Consider the following 22147-nt stretch of genomic DNA (forward strand, 5'->3'; position numbering starts at 1 on the left):
TCTATAATTTATTCATTTTAAACCAGGAGTAGGCAAGTTTGGTCCTAGAGAACTGCTGTTCTGCAGAGTTTGGCTCAACCCCTGAAAAAAAAAAAAAAACTCATCTGCTTGTAGCATTAGTAATCCTGAAGACATTGATAAGCTTGTTCAGGAGTGTTTGATTAGGGTTTGAGTTAAACTCTGCAGGACAGCGGCTCTCCAGGACCAAACTTGCCTCCCCCTGTTTTAAATGATCATTCTGCTTTACATCTGTGGACCAGCAAGCTTATACTGAATGACATACAACACTTTTTATATACTATAACATGGAGGCCTTTACTGCACCTTTTTTTTTTTTTTTTTATTTTTTTTTTTTTACAACATAGTGTGTAGACCATACAAAAATAAATGACAGTTGTGTTTTTAATAAACTAGTCATTAAGAAATCTGACAGGCTGGTAATTATAAAATAACTATTTCTCTGTGCCTCATTCTCAGTCTCTCTTTCACTCAAGAATGACACGTATCCACAGAAAGAGTCATAAACATGCAGCCTATCTCTGTTCACAAAACGTATCCAGCATGCTAGCTTTTATTCAAGTAACTGTGAGAATCTACATTATTACATCATATAGAAATCCAGACAAAGAGTAACACAAGTCCATAAGGAGAAGGCTGGTATCCAAGACACACACACACACACACACACACACACACACACACACACACACACACACACACACACACACACACACACACACACACACACACACACACACACACACACAAAGAATACAAGAGCTGAACAGCTTCTGAACAAGAACAGCTTCTCCCCTCTCCACATTTCTCCAAAGTCAGCATGTTTATACAGACCGGAGAGAGGGTTCATAAAGATAAAAACAGGGAAGACAGAGACAAAAGTCAAGCTGAAAATATTTCTCCTTCATTTCAAAGCAAAGTTAATACGGTCTGTTTCTAATTTGCATTATTAAGGTGAAATTAAAAAAGCTCTTGTCATTGATGTCCTCAAAATCTCACTCCAACCAGGCAAACAACAAAACAACTCAATGGTTCAATCAGTTTTGAGAACAAAAGTATATCCATTTAAGCACATCAACGTCCAAAGTATGTTGTTTCAGGCCGAGAAGTTTTCTCAGTTTTGGTTCAGGGTTAAAGAGAGATGGTGTATGTTTGATTTTATGTGTGAGGCTCAAAATCTCCTCCCTAATATAGTGAATCATGAGGAAAATTATGATTCATAATTGTTTTTGAATGTTTAAATTTAAAATGTTTCAACATCATTGTAGTTATTATCAGCTCTTCAGCTCCAGTGTCCTCATACTTTAGTCCTAATCCCAGTTTAACGTGAATATATCAAACATATATTGTAAATAATACGACTATTATATGAATTAGCATTTAATAGTGGTTAAATCAAGATACAAAATTAGAAAAATTACAATAAGAAACCTGTGCTTATTATTTAAATGTATTTATTTAGCAGATGACTTTATCCAAAGTGACTTATGGAGAAATACAACAAGCGATTCAGGCAATGACATAAATTCTAGCAAATTTTGTTTGAGTCACTTGCTCTGCCTTACTTTAAATGAGAAGCTCATTCAGATGAGTTTTTACACAATCCTCATTCACATGATGAAAACTGAGATGAATAATGAATAACGAATAAAGAGAAACAAATATGATGATTTGCATTTTATTTACGTTATATGATGTGGATCAGCTTATGAAAATTATATATATATATATAATACCAATTATTATTTTACTGCCAGATCATCTGCTGGCCAGACACAGAGAGACTCGGAGCCTCCGGATGATGTTCGTGTGCTTCAAGCTGCCCAAAACAACATGTGTATGAAAGCCTCCTCACGGCCCTCACTGATGCAGATTTCATTAAAGTCTATTTCAGACTGTTTGCTGAACACACAGATGAGGCGTTCAGGCTTTTATCAACCTTTACACTTAAACTATCCATCACATTTACACGAGGCTTACCCCCGTGGCTGATGCTCGCCATGGATTTGATCTGACGAAGGCAAAATAAGCATTTCCTCTCACGTATTTTAGTCTCCAACGAAAGCTCAGAACCTCTGCTTGGTGTTCACTTTGTTTTGACTGTACCAAACTATTTTACCACTCCAGTTTTGAACCAAATGTAAGAGAAGAAAACACACGCGTGAGGGGCTCGTGGACGCGCACAGAGGCCGAGCGGGCAGGTTGAGTCTATAAGGTTCTCATGTGTTATTTAAGAGAGCAGCGCCGCTCGAGCGTCATTCATTGTTGAAACTAGAGACAGCGTTTGAAACACTGTAGATCCGATCAGAGAGAAATGGCAGAAACCGCCCCAGCACCCGCTGCTGCCGCCCCGGCTAAAGCGCCCAAGAAGAAGTCCGCTGCGAAACCCAAGAAAGCAGGTCCTGGCGTCGGCGAGCTCATCGTCAAAGCTGTGTCCGCATCCAAGGAGAGGAGCGGCGTGTCCCTCGCCGCGCTGAAGAAAGCGCTCGCTGCCAGCGGCTATGACGTGGAGAAGAACAACTCCCGCGTTAAGATCGCCGTCAAGAGCCTGGTGACTAAAGGCACACTGGTGCAGGTCAAGGGGACCGGTGCCTCGGGCTCATTCAAGCTCAACAAACAGCAAGCGGAGACCAAGAAGAAACCGGCCAAGAAAGCAGCTCCTAAAGCGAAGAAGCCCGCGGCCAAGAAACCCGCTGCTGCCAAGAAGCCCAAGAGCGCAGCGGCTAAGAAGCCCGCCGCCAAGAAATCTCCTAAGAAGGCCAAGAAACCCGCAGCCAAACCCGCAAAGAAGGCGACTAAGAGCCCAAAGAAGGCAAAAAAGCCAGCAGTCGCTAAGAAAGCAGCCAAGAGCCCTAAAAAGGCAAAGGTTGCTAAACCTAAAGCGGCAAAACCTAAAGCCGCCAAGCCTAAAAAGGCAGCGCCCAAAAAGAAATAAAGTCCAGTGTTTGTTCCTCAACGGCTCTTTTAAGAGCCACCCACTAATTCTGAATAAGAGCAAAACTCGTTTATATCAATGATTTGTGTTATATTTTAAAGCAAGTATCTGATATGTGATTTTGACTTCTTGGACTCATGCAATTTGAACAAACGAGTCAAAACACTTGTTTTGAAGGGAAAAAAAAAGTCATGTTTTCCATTATTTGTACATAAATGTATTTTAAATGGCCAAAAAAGCTGAAGAGGGTTCAGACAGTTATCAGTGTAAATAGGATGTTGTACAACACAGTACAGATAGAATATATACACACAGCACTATGCTGGATAATTGTGACAATACAAACAACCCACACCCAACAATATGGGCAGTGATTAAACTCCAATATTACAATAGGAACATAATACTGTACAGTATCAGACGGTCAATGTGCCCAGACAGTGTGGATGTGAAAGGGAGAAAGGCGCAGCACTTTTGCAAGAAACAGCGTACAATATATATTTATATATATATCAATGGTTTCATCTCTTCTGTCTTAAATGTAATTAATACTTGTGCATAGTAATTCCAGGCAGAAAGGGTGTTGGCCTTTGGAGGGAAGTTCAGTGATTGGTTTGAATCTTTATAGACTCTAAACCAATGGGCGATTGTCACTCTCGTTTAAAGACAGTGTGTGGAGACACTCTAATTTCATTCTATTATTTTAGGCTGAGGTATTTGAAGTAATTGAACTAAAAATGAGCGGCAGAGGCAAAACTGGCGGTAAAGCCCGAGCGAAGGCTAAGACTCGCTCCTCCAGGGCGGGACTGCAGTTCCCCGTTGGCCGTGTTCACAGGCTTCTGCGCAAAGGACACTACGCCGAGCGCGTTGGTGCCGGTGCACCTGTTTATCTGGCGGCGGTGCTCGAGTACCTCACCGCTGAGATCTTGGAGCTGGCTGGAAACGCCGCTCGGGACAACAAGAAGACCCGCATCATCCCCCGTCATCTGCAGCTGGCGGTGCGCAACGACGAGGAGCTCAACAAACTTCTGGGCCGAGTGACAATCGCTCAGGGCGGCGTGCTGCCCAACATCCAGGCCGTGCTCCTGCCCAAGAAGACCGAAAAACCCGCCAAATCCAAATAAAGAGATTGAAGAGTGGGTTACTAAAACAACGGCTCTTTTAAGAGCCACCCATTTTATCTGATAACGAGCACTTTTCTCTATTAATATTTATAAACAGTATAAACTCTTTTGGTTGGGGGGAAAATTACCCACCAAACGACTGGAGTGTATGGTTGTCTACCTCGACGATTAACCTTACAGTTGATGTGTATGTTGTAAGCACGTGATGACCCCCTAATGTGTTTACCACCCAATCCATCTCCCCTAATCTTAAAATAAATTTGTCTGCCAAGCTCTGATAATTAATATTTTAATAAATGATCATCCAAAATAAAAAAAAGTAACATGTTGGCTTCATGGAAACAGAAATTGGTCGATGTTACTCTGGGTCTTTTCCCTTTAGTAGCAGGGCTGATCTACTGATCCCCCATTTCACGAGGAGGATGGAAACCCTAGTGTGTCTCGCTGCAGTGCTTTTATACTGTAATGTGGTTTTGTTTTAATCCGAGATCTGAACAAGCACTGGGAATTAAGGCGAGTATTTCAGAACAAATAAATACAATATTGTGAGTATAAAGGCGGGCAAAGTAGTCAACGGAACAAAGCAGCTCGAGCGGGAAACCCTCCGCTTGTTTGAAAAGAGGAAACGCGCAGTCATTGGCCGGCACTCATGCGCAGACGTCACGTATTAGCCAATCACAAGGCCTGCACCATCGCGTCACTATGAGCTCGTGGCGGTTCAATGCTTTAAAAGCGGGCGTGTAACACAGAGCGGCATTTCTAGCGCAAGCAGGATAGAGAGATAGACTGCAGCAATGGCAAGAACCAAGCAGACCGCTCGTAAATCCACCGGTGGTAAAGCCCCGAGGAAGCAGCTCGCTACTAAAGCCGCCCGTAAGAGCGCTCCGGCCACCGGCGGTGTCAAGAAACCTCACCGCTACCGGCCCGGGACCGTGGCTCTGCGGGAGATCCGCCGCTATCAGAAGTCCACCGAGCTGCTGATCCGCAAACTGCCCTTCCAGCGGCTGGTGAGAGAAATCGCTCAGGATTTCAAGACGGATCTGCGCTTCCAGAGCTCTGCTGTCATGGCCCTGCAAGAGTCCAGCGAGGCTTATTTGGTCGGTCTGTTCGAGGACACCAATCTGTGTGCCATCCACGCCAAGAGGGTCACCATCATGCCCAAAGATATTCAGCTGGCCCGCCGCATCCGCGGAGAGCGCGCTTAAACCTGCGTCTGCTTCAACCCACAAAGGCTCTTTTAAGAGCCACCAAAACTGCACGAAACGAGATAATTTCTATTTTAACTCAATGAATATAAAGTTGTATTCATTCATTACATTTACACTTACCTTGGTCACCGTTCTCTAATGGCTCGTTTCCACTGAGCAGTACAGTACGGTACGGTACAGTACGGTACGGTTCGGGTCTGTTAACCATGATCTGGCTAGCGTTTCCACTGCCAACAGTACCCTTACTTGATAGGCGTGGTGTTTCGATCGACGTCATTTTCGCGCGAAGAAGAACTTAGTAAACTACAATGGATGACATATACAGCAGATCTTGTTCTTGCTCCTCGACATGTTTGTCACAAGAAGACAAGCGCCGACATTAGGCTTTTCTCAATATTAAGTACGCAAAGTTTGTACTTGCCATGTGCGACTCACTCCTACATGCACATGGTACAGCGCGTTCTTAAAAGCGTCACTCAGCTCGCTCTGCTACTCCGGCTATCTCTGTTACTCTGTATGTAGGCCTACATTTTAAGCAACAATAAAACGAAATATGTTATAAAACACTACTCTGCCTCTTTTAGTTTTCATTTAAATAAATTAAACATTATAGGGACACAAATGTGGTTCATGCGCAACGCATATTGATTATTCACTGCACGTTATACGTTATTCTATTTATAACAAAACGAAATTTAAAACACAACCCTAACGTTAACTGTTACCTCTTTTCGTTTAAATAATAAAAAAAAATTACACATTACAGGCAATATGCATTTGTACAAATGTTGCAATAAACATCAGTGATAATCTTGTAATAAGAAAATGACAAGAAACCATATTTCTTTTTGTAGAATTTCAGTTTTATCAATAATAGCCAATATAAAAGTTTAAGTAAAAGGTACAAGAAGCTATACAATAGAAATAAAGCAAACAATTCAGTCAAATGCCCAAATGCTGCGCTCTAGTCTAACATTACAACAGTAAAGTTAAATACAAATAGCCTATAATATGAAACTAAACTTAGCCCTCAGCCAAAACGATTGACAGGGAACGAATTATATATTCACTAGACCAAAGATCGCCCGTTAGGTCTGCACAAGACGAATTATATCTCATGTTTAACCACTACCGTCGGAGTCATCGGCGAACGTCAGAAGAACTAACGTTAACTTAGCCGAGGAAAGGCTCATCCAGCCGGGAAACATGAGCGCCGAGCGCCCGCTGATCGCATGGATCTCACAACCGGGGAAAAACAAATCATCTTTATAAATAAACCACAGATTTGAGCTTTAAACAACTACATTCTCGCCTGAAAAACTCTTAAAATTACATTTCGTGACACAGTAACAGTAGTATTATATTAAACTGTATATTAAAAAATGGCGCTTCTTATGTTGTCATTCCCCTCGTAGCACGCGCAAGTGACGATTCTCTGTCAACCAATCAACGTCCTGCAGTGAGTCTAGCTCCACCTTTTAGTACCGTACCACTGTGCTAGGTACCCCAACGGAAGGGTACCCAAAAAGTGGTACGGTACGGTTCGGCTTTTTGGTACCATTCTCAACTTTTGGCAGTGGAAACGCAAATAAAAGGGTACCGACCCGTACCGTACCGTACCGTACCGCTCGGTGGAAACGCGCCATAAGAATGAAATATAATCCTAATTATAAAATACTTAAATATAAGGAAATATGAATTATGTGTACGTAATGTTTCAAGTATCTTTAATCGGTTATGTATTTGAATGTTTGTATAGACATTACAATCTATCTATAATCTTGTTTTACTTGTGTGGTGATGCGATATACCATTATAGCTGTATAGGGGTGGATATAAAAGGAGATATGTGACCAACATCTAGCTAAGCGCGTCCATTTGCGATCCAGGAAGTGACGTCAATTTCGGTGCGCCGTTTGTAGTTCAGGAGGTGGGAGCTACAGGTGTCATTGTAATTTTTTTTTTTTGGCAGGGTATTTGAGACTTTATTTACAGTGTGGATGAGGAGTTCTACAGACACGTTGAGTGAATTCTTAGCTGCACGAGAGTAACTTGCACGCCCTCCAGTGCGTTGGGCAGAGTGAGTCATCATCCGCAGGTATGTTATGCTGGTTTAACATTTGCGTTAGTGAACTATGTGTCTTAACTTAAACGTCTTTTTTTATTTTTAATAGTGATACAGGGGTCAGGGGGTGTTTGTGTATTTAATATACTTAAGGTGAAGAATAAGACGACTCAGACACGAGATGACTTTCACAGCAGGGTCTTGTGTTTTTACTTAACTCGAATGTTCTTGACGTCACCCAGGTACAGGTAGCATAACCATATGAAATACATGACACCCCCCCCTCTTAAGTTTAGAACTATCCAGCTAATAACTATTATTACATAACTAATGCATATTGACATCAATCTATAAAACAGCCTTGTCTGTTTAAAGTCACTATCAAGATGCTCATCTGTAAACAATTCTAAGGTGTAAACTCTTTACAACATATCTGAATAAACGTTATAACATAAATATAGGTTAATCTCTTTGTTTATGAGCAATCTTATGAACATTGAGCTCATTCTTTTAACTGTGCAATTTATTCAAAATAAAAACAAAACTCAGGTTACGGCGATGTACATTTGTATAGTGCAAACCACTGTTCAGTCCTTGTACCTTGAGGCAGGGCCGGAGTGGGACCCATTTTCAGCCCGGAGTCTAAAGCCCGGGACACACCAAGCTGACACTCAATGTCCAAGGCCAGCCCCTCCCACCGGGGGTTGAACCTGGATTCATGAAGTCACAAATCTGTTCTTACTATCCTGTAATATTTATTTTTAAAATGATTCAAGAAGAAATATTAATAATATAATATAGCCAAATAACAAATCACATACTGAGTTTTCTGCTACAAAGAGTCCAATTGTTACTTTATAATTTTTTTTTAAAATGGTCTGCATTCAAAACAAAAATGACGTATTGCAGTAATAAATATACTTTTCCGACTTTTGTTTATATATATATAATGGGATAAAATATATAACATAAAACATGTTAATACATACATATATTAATGTAATAAATAAATGCATTATATTAAACTTTTCTGCTACAAAACATACAACTGTTGCATTATGAAAAAAAATAAAAATTTGCATTTTAAATTAATCCAATCCAATCCAATCCGCTTTATTTATATAGCACAATTTAAATAAACACAAGGTTTCCAAAGTGCTGTACACCACAACAATAAAAGACACAAATTAAAAACTACAAAGCAGTCAATATGCATGCAAATATGCATCTCAATATGCAAAGAAAGAAAGAAATAGGCCTTCATTCTTTACAAGTTTTGGCTTACACACAGAACTGAAAATAGCAAGGCCTTACAGCATCAACAACTGCCTAAGCAGTGCACTGGTTTCTGCAACTTTGTTAATAACTGTCTCATTGTCTATAGACATGAGTATTTCCTTTTCTGTGCCCATTAGCATGAATGCCTCTAAGTGCTCCTGAGAGATTGAGCTTCTTAGCCTGTTCTTAACAAATTTCAGTGTTGAGAAGCTTCTCTCACAGGCGATCTGAGTGATTGAGATTGTCAACAGAAACTTATATGCCAAACCAATTACATGGTAGGCAACAGTAAGAAGGTTGTACTGTGAGACAAATGGCAGAGTTTTTGCAGCAGGAACAGTCGTGTTCTCAAGGTCTACCTAATTTAAGAAGACACATGCTGATGTCTTGAAGAGCTGAACTAGGGAGCCAATTTGCCTTAATTTTGCCAAAGTTATTAGGATCAAGAGTTCTGTATTTGCTGAAAACCTATGTATGCTACCTGCCACAGTGTCCAGAATGACATTGTGCACATTGACCTCAAAGTCAGCATCTGGTGATGTCAGAGGGTCATCTTCTGATAGCTCTCCAGGCATGTTTTTCTTTTTCCGAACCCGTTTCTCTGGAAGTGCAGTCTGCAGTTCTATCTCAATGCTGTCCTCTTGTAGTTTTTGATTGGCCCTACCCACAAACCCATCAGCTGCTACTTTCACTCCCTCAAAGTCTCTGATAAATTTGTTAAGGCATTCAGTTGTCCCCTCAACCAGGTGCTGAGCTGCTAGAATATCCATAGCCTTTATCTGTAGGTACTTGGAGTATGAACTTTCCCATAAATGTTGTTTCTTATGTTCGTATATAAAAAAAAGACTTACTTTTCAGGCTAGACGAGCCAATGTGCATGTGCAGTCCTAAGCGCCAGTCTCAGGTTTCTATGCGAACTGCCACTGGAGTGTCTAACTGCAGCGACGTAATGACTTTACCAATCAGCTATTGGCTCTTCAACTTAGAAGGCGGGACTTTCTGTGTTTCTAAATCTATAGTCTTTGACCATAGTCACTAAACCTTGAGTCACCTGTTCCTGTGTGTTCATCTGTCTTGAAAAAATATGTCAGTTTGGCACGTTTGTCAGGGAACTTCTGCCTGGCTGCTGTTGTCTCACTGAATATCAATGTATCGGTCTCTTTACTTTTCTCACTTCCCCCAGCATCAGGCTTATCTTAATTAAACAATCACAATTAAAATCACTGAAATTTAATTAAAACTGATAACGCCCTTTCATGATAACGCCCTGAGTCACCCTTTCATGTGTCTTCTTGAAAAATAATAATAATATCTGTAAGTCTGGCACATTTGGCACGTCATCCTCTTTATGGCATCTTTTAGCACTCACTCGTTGACTGTTGTCTGTTGCTGTTGTGAGACTGTTTGTATGATGAAGGATCTTGGTTGCTCATGTCTTTTTATGATTACTGCAGGTTGCCAGACATCTCCTAGTTGCACTCTCACTCTTTCTCCTATGTGGACATCTGGAAGCAGTCTTGTTTGTCTGTCAAAGTAGGCTTTTTGTTTGTCTTGTCTTAGTTTCAGGTTGTCTTGGATCTGTATGTTGCTCTCGGGCGACAATAAGGTGACTGAGGTAGGTATTTTGGATTTCAACCAACGTCCCATTAGTAACTGTAATGGTGAGTATACCATCATACCCAATACCATCCAATGGCATGTTTCAGTATTCCAACAAAGCAATGTAGGGGTCACTTTTGCCACTCTGAGCTTTCTTTAACAAGTTTTTTATGGTTTGGACTGCTTGCTCAGCTTGTCCATTCGACTATGCATGTCCTGGGCTGGACGTCACATGTTCGAATTCCCACACTTTTGAAAAGTTGCTGAACTCTGTGCTGGCATACTGTGGACCATTGTCCGAGACTACAGTATCTGGTATACCATGCTTTGCGAACATAGATTTCATGGCCACAATTACACTCTGAGCAGTTGTGTCAGACAGTTTGCTGATTTCTGGTAATTTAGAGTAGTAATCAACAGACAATAAATAATCTGAATCATTGTAATGGGATAGATCTGTGCCAATTTTTGACCAAGGTCTTCCTAGTATTGGATGTGATATCAATGGTTCTCTTGGATTACTGTTCTTATGTGTGTTGCACACTGGACAATGGGAGACAAACTTTTCAATTTGCGTTGACATGTTCGGCCAATACAGAACATCTCTAGCGCTTTCTTTGCATTTTACAACTCCAAGCTGTGATTCGTGAATTTTCATCAGCATTTCTTGTCTGTTTGCTTGGAACCTATGAGCTTTGCAGATTTAAAAAAGGAGTACTGATGTAAAGCTTATTTCTTCTTTGAATGTCCAGTACACTTGAATAAGTTTCGGAACATCACTTCTCTCATTAGGCCAATCATCCATGGTCATTTTGCGCAGAAGTTGCATTTCTTGATCAGCAGCTGTTGTACTGCGGAAAACACTTTGCTTTTCTTCAGACACAGGCAGATACGTTGTTATCCAGCACAGCTCTAGCTCTTGACCAATCAAGTCTTCTGTATGCTCATTCAGGTATGCAAGACTAAGTGCTTTTTACCTGGTTTGTAGGCTACCTTTAGGCTTTATCTTTGAAGTCTGAGAAGCATGCACTGTAATCTGGGTGGAGCTTGGTGCAGTGATTTCTTAAATACTTTCCAGTGGTTTGTGATCACTTATGTGAAATTTTTCGCATCAATAAACTATAGCAAGTAGCTCTTTTTCAATTTGCACATATCTTTTTTTGAGCATCTGTGAGTGCATGTGATCCATAAGCCACTGTTTTTTTTTATCTTGCAGAATGACTGCCCATAAGCCTTCTGAGCTGGCGTCAACTGAAAGTGTCACTGGTTTCTGTACATCAAAGAATTTCAGTGTTGGAACATTTGTCAGTAAATTCTTCATTTTTGTGAAGCTTTCTCTTTGCTCTTCCTCCCAGTGCCACTGAACATCATCTTCTAGCAGCTTTCGAAGAGGAACACTGACATCAGATAAATTTGGACCATACCCATGAAACTCATGAGTGCTTGTTTGTTTTCACATTTACATTTATTCATTTAGCTGACGCTTTTATCCAGAGCGACTTACAATTGCTATATATGTCAGAGGTCGCACGCCTCTGGAGCAACTAGGGGTTAAGTGTCTTGCTCAGGGACACATTGGTGTCTCACAGTGGATTCGAACCCGGGTCTCTCACACCAAAGGCATGTGTCTTATCCACTGCGCCACCACCACCCCTTGGTGGCCACACTTTTCAGGTGGTGGCATTTGCACGATTGCTCTCACCTTTTCATCATCTGGCTTAAGACCGTCTTCTGAGATGATGTGTCTAATATATCTTATTGTTGATGGTCTTATCTGGCACTTGCTCTTGTTTAGTTTGAAATTCTATTATCTTGCTCTATCCAGCAGTGTGATGAGTCTTTGATCATGTTCTTCTGTTGTCTCTCCCCATACTAGGATGTCATCAATGACATTGACCACACCTTCAAGACCTTCTAGCATCTGCTCGACAGCACACTGGAAGACTCCACTGGCTGAAGACACACCAAATGGTAAGCGAAGAAATCTATACCTCCCCATTGGCGTGTTGAACGTGCAGAGTTTCAAGCTCTCATCATCTAATTTTATTTGCCAGAATCCTTGATTAGCATCCAGGACTGAGAATATCTTTGCATTTGGCATGCTGGATACCACTTCTTCCACTGTCAGTAGAGGGTAATGTTCACACTTTTCAGGTGGTGGCATTTGCACGATTGCTCTCACCTTTTCATCATCTGGCTTAAGACCGTCTTCTGAGATGATGTGTCTAATATATCTTATTGTTGATGGTCTTATCTGGCACTTGCTCTTGTTTAGTTTGAAATTCTATTATCTTGCTCTATCCAGCAGTGTGATGAGTCTTTGATCATGTTCTTCTGTTGTCTCTCCCCATACTAGGATGTCATCAATGACATTGACCACACCTTCAAGACCTTCTAGCATCTGCTCGACAGCACACTGGAAGACTCCACTGGCTGAAGACACACCAAATGGTAAGCGAAGAAATCTATACCTCCCCATTGGCGTGTTGAACGTGCAGAGTTTCAAGCTCTCATCATCTAATTTTATTTGCCAGAATCCTTGATTAGCATCCAGGACTGAGAATATCTTTGCATTTGGCATGCTGGATACCACTTCTTCCACTGTCAGTAGAGGGTAATGTTCACGCTTTATTGCTTTATTAAGGTCTTGTGGATGTGATCTATATGCATATCTTGTTTGGTTTCACCACTGTTACCATGCTGTTCACCCACTCTGTCGGTTCTGTTTGCTTTACACCCATGCTTTCCATCTTGTGTAGCTCTTCAACTATATTGTCCTTGAGTGCTACAGGAACCTTTCTTGGTGGATGAATCACTGGTGAGAAATTGGGGTTTGTTTTGATGTGATGCTCAATTGGTAAACAACCAAGGCCAGAAAACAGGTAGTCAGAGTTTTCAAAGGGTCATCTTTAATCTTTATTTCATATATTCTTCTCACCATCCCTAATTTTTCACAGGTTGTGCGTCCAAGAAGTGCAGGTACGTTGCCATCGACCACTTGAAATTGAATATTATGCTTTTGGTTTCTGTAGGTGAAGGTAAGTTGAACTTGTACCACAGGTGACATCTTGTGGCCAGAATATGTAATTAAGTGACAGGTGGATTTTTTTCAGTTTTCTTTGAGTTTCCAGTGACCTGAACACATTGTTGGGTATTACATTACATGCTGCCCCTGTGTCTAATTTAAATGTAACATTCTTGTTGTTTATTTCCATTTGTCTTTTTCAGTGGTGCCTGTGTGCACATTTTTCATTGTTTGTTGTTTGCACACCAATGGTTCCAACAAAGAAATCATCTTGCTCATCACTTTGTTCACCTTGCTCTACAGCCTGTATTTTCTTGGTGGAGACTTGCGTTCTACACATTTTTGCAAAGTGGTTTTGTTTCTTGCATGCTTTGCAAATTTATCCATAAGCTGGACACTTTTTGTATTCATGTTGGTAGCCACATCTTAAAACTTTCACGTTTGCTTTGTGGTGACTTTCCATTGCATGCTGTGTGCTTTTCTGTTCACTTTGCACTGTTTTGCCTCCTCTTATCTTTGTTTTTGACACTGCTTATTTAGTTTACGTTTATTTCTTCAGCTAGGATTTTCATCTGATTTGACGTTAACTCGTTGGCCTGGCAGGTGTTGTTTGCTTTTTCCAACGTGAGGTTTTCTCTGTCACGCCACTCGCAATGAGTTACAACTCGAATTTCTGAAGCCATACCTTCCAATTCTCCGCCAGGTTGCCGTGAAGAGACAAAACTGATGGTGGCTGCAGTAGCGACATCTTTTCAGTTGTGCTTTTCTTTTCTTCTTTTTTTTTCTTTTTATCGGTCTTCTGACACCATGTTATGTATTGAATATACTTAAGGTGAATAATAAGATGACACAGACACGAGATGGCTTTCACTGCAGGGTCTTGTGTTTTTACTTAACTCGACTGTTCATGACGTCACCCAGGTACAGGTAGTGTTGTACAAAATACATGATAGTGTTGTACACTATAGTGTACAAAATACATGATAGTGTTGCAGCAGGCTTTGTGGGGCACTGCTAGACATATGACGCTTTAAGCGGCTGCATATATGGGGAAAAAAACACCTAACCCTAAAAAAATTCTAACAAAAGGTTTCTCAGCTGTTTTTTGTAATAACATACTAAAAGTTTACCAAAGTTTGACCACTAGAAAGGTGTAATTTTCAAGATAGTGTCCAAGATGGGCAGGAAGCCCTTAAAATGTCCTAACTCCTTCATTATTTGACCTAGCCAAGTAATCTTGGTGCCTATCTCCATTTTTTCTGGGTCTATGAATCCATTGGACTTGTCTAAATTGCACTAACATGATTACATACTTATGGAATACATGATTTTGGGAGATTACTGTAAAGTTTTATCTTTGTTTTGGGTGAGCCAGAGATGTAAACGATTTAGCCTATGTCATTTAACTCCTACTCAGTACGTGTTTTTGGACACACACCCTTTTTTTGCTAAAACACAGACTTGACAGTCAATGTAAAAGTTACTGCACCCAAAAGTAACTAATTTATTCTTTATTGGAATAAAAAGAATGGTTATGAACCACAGAAACCACCAACACTAGGCAAAACGATATGAGAAAGGAGAAATATGAAAAAAAAAAAAAAAATCACACTTTTTTTCACATAAATATGCTTGTAACCAATTGCTTTAATATATAATTGTACTTGTAATCACTTATCCATCATGCAAATATGCTAATTAGAATATTACATGGCCCAAACATATATCAGGCACCAGTATTCCTGGTCTAGGATGAATACAAAGGAGTAATGGTCATTTTAAGGACCTGACGGCCGCCATTTTGAAAATGGGGCCTTTCTTGGAGTCAAACTTTGTTAAACTTTTAGTATATTTTTAAGTGCATCTGATACTACTGTAAACCACTGAGAAACCTTTTGTTAGGGTTAAGCCATATTTGCAGCTGACTACTTTTAGGATATATGGATCGCAAACTACCTGTATGAGTCTGACTGCTTTGGAACGCGTCCGGACAGAATGGATCGTTTCCCTTTGTGTGCTTTTCACTTCAATCAATATTTTGCTTCTTACTGAAACAACGCATTTATTGTGAATTCGTATGTCCAGTTATATGACTATTTCATTTTAACAAAGAGGTTCATAAGGACGGTAGTGTGTTTGCAGCCTGATGTGACGTATTTAAATTCAATATTTTCAGGTATTTATTGACCATGGGACTTGCGGTGGGGTACAGTGGCGAATAGCTACGTGTTTGTCATCATTACTGTGGATTTTTCTGTGAATGTGTTTGCTATTTTATTTTTATTTTTTTCATTTATTTTTTTGTGCTTGAACGTTTGTTTTCTCATGTGTTTTTGATGAATGTTTCTTGTATAATGGAAATCTGCGACTACTACACTTTAAAGGGCGTTTATGTGCTTGCCTGCTACTGAGCTGCCATCGTGTGATGACCTAATTCCTTCTGGCAGCACGTGATAAACATTCATCGACTGATTATTATTATTATTATTATTATTATGTGGAAAGTGTATGTGTTTGTTTGTGTCTTACATTATTTTCTTTTCCCTTCAGAATTGGGGTGCCAGTATTAGAGTCCACAGAGTCCTCTGTGTGTGGTGGTGGTCCGACTGTCAGTCTGCAGTGTTCACAATTGTGTGGTGCTGTGGTGTGAGGTAGCACGTTTGGTTGCTGTGTTTACTGAATAGGCAAGACGAATCCCCCCAGTTCTGAAGTGGTACTGTATGTGTGTGTCAAATGTTATATGATTAATGTATTTATTTAACTGTTTGTAAATTAAAGAGACCAACTCTGTAATTTATTCAATTGTGTTTTTGAATAAATTGTATTAAAACATTCCATCGGTTTCTGATACCTGGCGCAGCCACGACGTATCTGTGTGTCTGGTGCACTCGATGTACCTGTGGGTCCCCGGCCTAGATTTCCGGGGTGGCGTAGTCTCTGTTTAGTGCCAAAATTGGTGTTGTCTTAAATACTGGACAATCAAAGTGCCACACTTGAATGCTGTGATATCAGTTGTTCAGGGTTCGAATTACACAGTGGCCTTTAGGGCACATTATATATAAAACACCTATTATTGAAATTAACACAGTTATCATGTGCAATTGATTGACAGATAAGCTGAGAAATCAGTTTCCAATATGGTGGTTAGTTGTGGAAATTTTCAACACAGCAAGAAATCTATCTTCATATTTACAGGTAAAGCTTCTTTTCGTCTTCAGTCTACCCAAACAAGACTAATTGTTTTTTTCCAACTTTATTCTTGCAGCTACTCCCTAATATTTGCATGGTCTGTTTTGAAACTTATATGGCAAATCAAAGGCCAAAGAAGAGATTACTCTTATAAAGGTGCAAGTTCAGCTAAAGGTAGACATAGTAAACCACTGAGGCCTGAAATAATTTATATTATGCAAATACATCCAAATTGTCTAATAAAAATGTACTATACGGTCCATCTAGACTAGCACATTTCATTACCATTCAGTATCTCTGTATATGAATGATCTTTTAACCTCCTCTTCATCAAATAAATCTTATAAAACATGAAAGAAGTCGGACAGGCCTCGTTAGATTATGGTCTGGGTTAACGCACATTGTTTTGTGCTGGAACTATATTGAGGGGAGGGGCGTGTTTCGCCTTGTGATGCGGTATTGGTTTCTGCCAGGTCCTGTAATAAATAAATATAAAAGGTCTCTTTGCAAATTGCAACGCTTACACGTACATTACTTGTGGTCTTTGAAACATGTCTGGAAGAGGCAAAGGCGGTAAAGGACTCGGGAAAGGAGGCGCTAAGCGTCACCGTAAAGTTTTGCGCGATAACATCCAGGGAATCACCAAACCCGCCATTCGTCGTCTGGCTCGCCGCGGCGGCGTCAAGCGCATCTCCGGTCTGATCTACGAGGAGACCCGCGGAGTGTTGAAGGTGTTCCTGGAGAACGTGATCCGCGATGCCGTCACCTACACCGAGCACGCCAAGAGAAAGACCGTCACCGCCATGGATGTTGTGTACGCGCTGAAGAGACAAGGACGCACCCTGTACGGCTTCGGCGGATAAACGCCTGACACCGGGAGAAACCACACAAACCCAACGGCTCTTTTAAGAGCCACACACTCGGCCACATAAAGAGTCAATGTTTTGACGACGTTAACCACACATTCATTATAAAACAAGCACAATTGTTTAACAAATGGGCTTTTATTTACTATTCATGTGGTTTAAATAGTTGAACAACATATTCCATTATTGGTCTCGTTTTTAAATCAATGAAGCTCCGAGGATAAACTGTTAAAGCGTGTCTGACCATTATTGGTCTCTTTTCTTCCAAACTCACTCAATTGGTCTATAATTGGGTTTGAAATTACAAAATTATGCACAATATTTGTGCTTTATTTATTTATTTAATTTTTTAAAAGAGCGGGAAACGAAACAAAGGACGTTCAAACATCGAGCGGTGGGCGGGACTATTATTGGTTCTCTGATATGATTGGCTCTCTTTTCTCTCTTGATGTTATGAGTTGTCCAATGAACTAAGAGTTTGTGGGTTTGGCCTATGAAAACAGACTATCGAAGATTTCTGTATCCCTTTGAAAATTAGCATAGGGCAGTGAATAAATACCTCTGTGTCGCACTGAAGGGAACATTACTTTGTCTGTTTTCTGATCTCGTATCATCATGCCTGAACCAGCAAAGTCCGCGCCTAAGAAGGGCTCAAAGAAGGCCGTCACCAAGACCGCCGTTAAGGGAGGAAAGAAGCGCAGAAAGTCCAGGAAGGAGAGCTATGCTATCTATGTGTACAAAGTCCTGAAGCAGGTTCACCCTGACACCGGCATCTCCTCCAAGGCGATGGGCATCATGAACTCTTTCGTCAACGACATTTTCGAGCGCATCGCCGGTGAGTCGTCTCGCCTCGCGCACTACAACAAGCGCTCCACCATCACTTCTAGAGAGATCCAGACCGCCGTGCGTCTGCTGCTGCCCGGAGAGCTGGCCAAACACGCCGTGTCCGAGGGCACAAAGGCCGTCACCAAATACACCAGCTCCAAGTGAGGCGTGCCTGACTTCAACTATCCCAAAGGCTCTTTTAAGAGCCATCCATCTTCTCAGATAAAGAGCTTTTGTGTTTTATCTGCAGCCCTTAATTCTATGAGAATTGACGAATACGCTAATATAAACGCTGACAACACAGTTTCAGGGTTTTGAGAAGATGTAGGCTGAGCACGTTTCATAACCCTAGTCCATCTATTTCAGTCTGTTATTAGTTTAAAAATTTGTTTGTAAACAAATGTTTCTTTGTAAAATTAACATTCTATAAAATACTGACATTTTTTCCAAATTTCAAGTAAGAACATTACTGTAGTTTATAGAGCATATGTTTCCAGAAAATGAACACTCACAAAAAAAAAAAAACTGATTTGGCAAAAAACGTAACTAAAATAGATTAGAGGGCCACCACTCCCTTTATAAGTGAGCTATGTTTAAACAATTTAATATTTATAAGTAATCAACTTTATGCTTCAAATTAAGTTTGTCTAACTCAATGTTGTTTGTAGGTTGAAGATAATTTAATTAGAAGTTGTGACAACAGTTTGATTGATGCAAAATATTTAATTTGTTTTAAGAATGAATTATGTGGACTAGACAGATAAATCACAATACTTTTACCAAAAAAGAACACCCTGTGCCAAATCCAATGTGTGGATAATTCCGCTGTGAAGAAGTCTGCAGATGAGTGGAAATAACGCTAGACTGGAGAGATTAGCAAAATACAGACCATATAATTTACTAACGTACTCGGTTACCTAACGTAACCTCTGTTCTCTCTAGAGAGGGAACGAGTATTGCGTAAGTTTAGCTTACGCTACGGGGTAAAGTCATCTTTTCTCGAGATATGAAGCAAAAAATTATCCTTAATTTTTATATCTTGTCAACGCAGTGCAGCAGCAAGCAGACCTAGAGCAGGCAATCTAGCGTGCTCATAGGCTGCTCTGCGGCAACTGCAGCAGCCTATCACTGAGCCCTTGGCGTGACGTCACGCCAAATGAGCGCGAGCAGCGCGCCTACGCGTCACGGCCCGAGGCGGGGCGTGGCAGAGGGTATAAATATGGGCTGAGAGGCTGCTTTCACTGGTTTTTGTCGCAGAAGCGAGTGAGCTCGTGGCGCGAGCACGGCGGGTTACGCAATACTCGTTCCCTCTCTAGAGAGAACAGAGGTTACGTTAGGTAACCGAGTACGTTCTCTTACGAGAGGTTCTCTCGTATTGCGTAAGTTTAGCTTACGCTACGGGAACTCCCTTGTCAACGCCGTGCGCGCCCGGCATCCACTGAATGAGTCCCAGGGAAGCCCGGGGAACACGAGAGTGTGAGCCAGGCGGCCAATGATATGGCTAGCGCAAGTACATAAGCACATAGTAGGGGGAACAGAACGGCGCGGCCGGTCTGACTAACCAACCCTTATATTGTACAGCTCAACCAGGAGGGCTAAATCAAACAGCAGTAGCCCGCGCACAGAAGTGGGCCGGCCTACGCGAGATTTAGACTGATAAAAGTTTAGCCTGCAGGGCGGGAACTTCTAGATTGTAAAATCTAACAAATGTAGACGGGGAGGCCCAGCCCGCCGCCGTACAAATGTCATGAATAGAAATTCCGCTAGTCCAAGCCCATGACGAGGCCATGCCTCTAGTAGAGTGGGCTCTGATGCCCAAAGGGCATTGCAGGTCTTTAGACGCATAAGCAGCTGCAATAGCGTCCACTATCCATCTGGACAGAGTGTGTTTCGAGGCGGCGAGACCCTTGGTGCGCCCACCAAACGAAACGAAAAGCTGCTCCGAGCGCCTCATGGCGGCGGAGCGCGTAATGTAATTTCTCAGCGCTCTGACAGGGCAAAGGAGATTACTGTCAACTTCGCTGCCGGTAGCCGGCAAAGCTGAGAGAGAAATGACCTGTGCTCTGAAGGGTGTGCCCAACACTTTGGGGACATAACCGTGTCTCGGTTTGAGAATGACTTTAGAGTCATTAGGTCCGAACTCGAGACATGCCGCGTTAACTGATAACGCATGCAGGTCACCCACACGTTTGACTGAAGATAGGGCTATCAGAAAAACGGTTTTGAGCGTGAGGTATTTCATATCCACAGTTTCCATGGGTTCAAAGGGATGCGCTTTCATGGCCTCTAAGACCAGGGAAAGATCCCAAATAGGAACCGAGGGGGGTCGCGGGGGGTTCATCCTCCTAGCTCCTCTAAGGAAGCGGATAATGAACTCATTCCTCCCTAATGCGCGGCCCAGCGCCGAGTCGGAAAAAGCTGATATGGCCGCAACATATACTTTGAGCGTGGAGGGGGACCTGCCCATGTCCAACAGCTCTTGGAGGAAACAAAGCACACGCGACACCTCACATGTTTGTGGATCCAGCCCTTGGGCGGTGCACCATTTATTAAACACAGACCATTTAGATGTGTAGAGCCGTCTCGTAGAGGGAGCTCTAGACTGTGTGATCGTGTTCACAACCCCTGTTGGCAAGTCAACGGGTATCCGTTGACTATCCATACATGCAGAGACAACGCTCTGGATGAGGATGCCAGATCGAGCCGCGGGCTTGAGAGAGAAGGTCTCTTCTCACCGGTATCGGCCAGGGGGGTGTGTCCGCCAGCCGTATTAGATCTGGGAACCACGTTTGATTCTCCCAATACGGGGCTATGAGGAGCACCGTGTGGCGCGCTTCCCTGATTCTCCCGATGACTTGTGGCAGCAGAGAGACAGGGGGAAAAGCGTAAAGCGGGCCGCTGGTCCAGGTTTGGGCCAGCGCGTCCTCGCTCTTGGAAAAGAACCGTGGGCAGTGCGCGTTGTCTTTTGACGCAAAGAGGTCGACTTCCGCTCTGCCGAAACGGCGCCACAGTGACTGGACTGTTTGGGGATGCAAAGACCACTCCCCCAGGGGAACATTGTCCCTGGACAGTCTGTCTGGACCCTCGTTCAGGAGACCCGGCACATGCGCGGCTCTCAGCGAGCGCAGTGAGTGCTGAGCCCACACAAGGAGGCGTTCCGCCAGGGCGCAGAGTGTTTTGGATCTGACACCGCCCTGACGGTTCACATAGGCTACCACTGACATGTTGTCCGTGCGGACTAGTACATGGTGGCCCTGTAGGTATGGGAGGAAGTGCTTGAGCGCTTTCTCGACCGCCAGCATCTCTAGACAGTTTATATGAAGGTGACTCTCCTGGTCTGACCAAGGGCCATAGACCGGTCTGCCCTCTAATAGCGCTCCCCAACCTAGGTTGGATGCATCTGTCGAGACAACTTTCCGGTGCGAGACAACTCCCATCGTCACTCCCGTGCGATACCATTCGGCTGCTAGCCAGGGCTGCAGGGCTGAAACACAGCCATGATCCACTCTGACTCGTAAGCGGCCGGCCGTCCAGGCTCGGTGAGGCACTCGCGCTTTCAGCCAGAGTTGAAGCGGGCGCATGCGCAGTAAGCCCAGCTGGAGCACTGCTGCAGCTGAGGCCATATGCCCCAGGACTCGCTGGAATGTCCTCAGCGGAACCTGACTGCCCGTCTGGAAAGACGCGGCGAGATGTCGAATGCGGCGCGCGCGCTGCTCTGACAATCTGGCCGTCATAGCCACCGAGTCCAGTTCTATTCCGAGAAAGGAAGTCGACTGGCGGGGCAGTAATGAGCTCTTGGTCCAGTTGACCGAGAGACCCAAGCATTCCAGATGGCTGAGAAGCGCTGTTCTGTGAGACAAAAGCTCTGCCTCTGACTGCGCGAGGACTAGCCAGTCGTCCAGATAATTCAGTATCCGCATTCCTTGTCTCCTCAGGGGAGAGAGAGCCGCGTCCATGCACTTCGTAATGTACGGGGTGCTAAAGATAGACCGAACGGCAGGACGGTGTACTGATA

General features: G+C 42.5%; 5 protein-coding genes across 5 annotated transcripts; all 5 read left to right on the plus strand.

The window, feature by feature from the left end:
• The first annotated feature begins 2270 nt into the window (after positions 1–2270).
• Positions 2271–2991, plus strand: LOC309490843 (histone H1-like). Its single transcript, XM_082160120.1, has one exon. The coding sequence runs from the start codon at positions 2333–2335 to the stop codon at positions 2951–2953; it is 621 nt and encodes a 206-aa protein (XP_082016246.1). The 5' UTR covers positions 2271–2332; the 3' UTR covers positions 2954–2991.
• Positions 2992–3641: 650 nt separating this feature from the next.
• LOC309490943 (histone H2A-like) lies at positions 3642–4120 on the plus strand. The gene has a single exon (XM_082160271.1). It carries the CDS (start codon positions 3691–3693, stop codon positions 4075–4077), a length of 387 nt encoding a protein of 128 aa, XP_082016397.1. The 5' UTR covers positions 3642–3690; the 3' UTR covers positions 4078–4120.
• Positions 4121–4848: 728 nt separating this feature from the next.
• Positions 4849–5323, plus strand: LOC309490844 (histone H3.2). The gene has a single exon (XM_082160121.1). The coding sequence runs from the start codon at positions 4872–4874 to the stop codon at positions 5280–5282; it is 411 nt and encodes a 136-aa protein (XP_082016247.1). The 5' UTR covers positions 4849–4871; the 3' UTR covers positions 5283–5323.
• An 11630-nt stretch (positions 5324–16953) lies between these two features.
• Positions 16954–17362, plus strand: LOC309490569 (histone H4). Its single transcript, XM_082159804.1, has one exon. The coding sequence runs from the start codon at positions 16993–16995 to the stop codon at positions 17302–17304; it is 312 nt and encodes a 103-aa protein (XP_082015930.1). The 5' UTR covers positions 16954–16992; the 3' UTR covers positions 17305–17362.
• Positions 17363–17872: 510 nt separating this feature from the next.
• LOC309490563 (histone H2B-like) lies at positions 17873–18342 on the plus strand. The gene has a single exon (XM_082159799.1). The coding sequence runs from the start codon at positions 17923–17925 to the stop codon at positions 18295–18297; it is 375 nt and encodes a 124-aa protein (XP_082015925.1). The 5' UTR covers positions 17873–17922; the 3' UTR covers positions 18298–18342.
• Positions 18343–22147: the final 3805 nt, after the last annotated feature.

This window comes from Leuciscus leuciscus, assembly GCF_965113295.1.
Source record: "Leuciscus leuciscus genome assembly, chromosome: 25".
Lineage (NCBI taxonomy): Eukaryota > Metazoa > Chordata > Actinopteri > Cypriniformes > Leuciscidae > Leuciscus > Leuciscus leuciscus.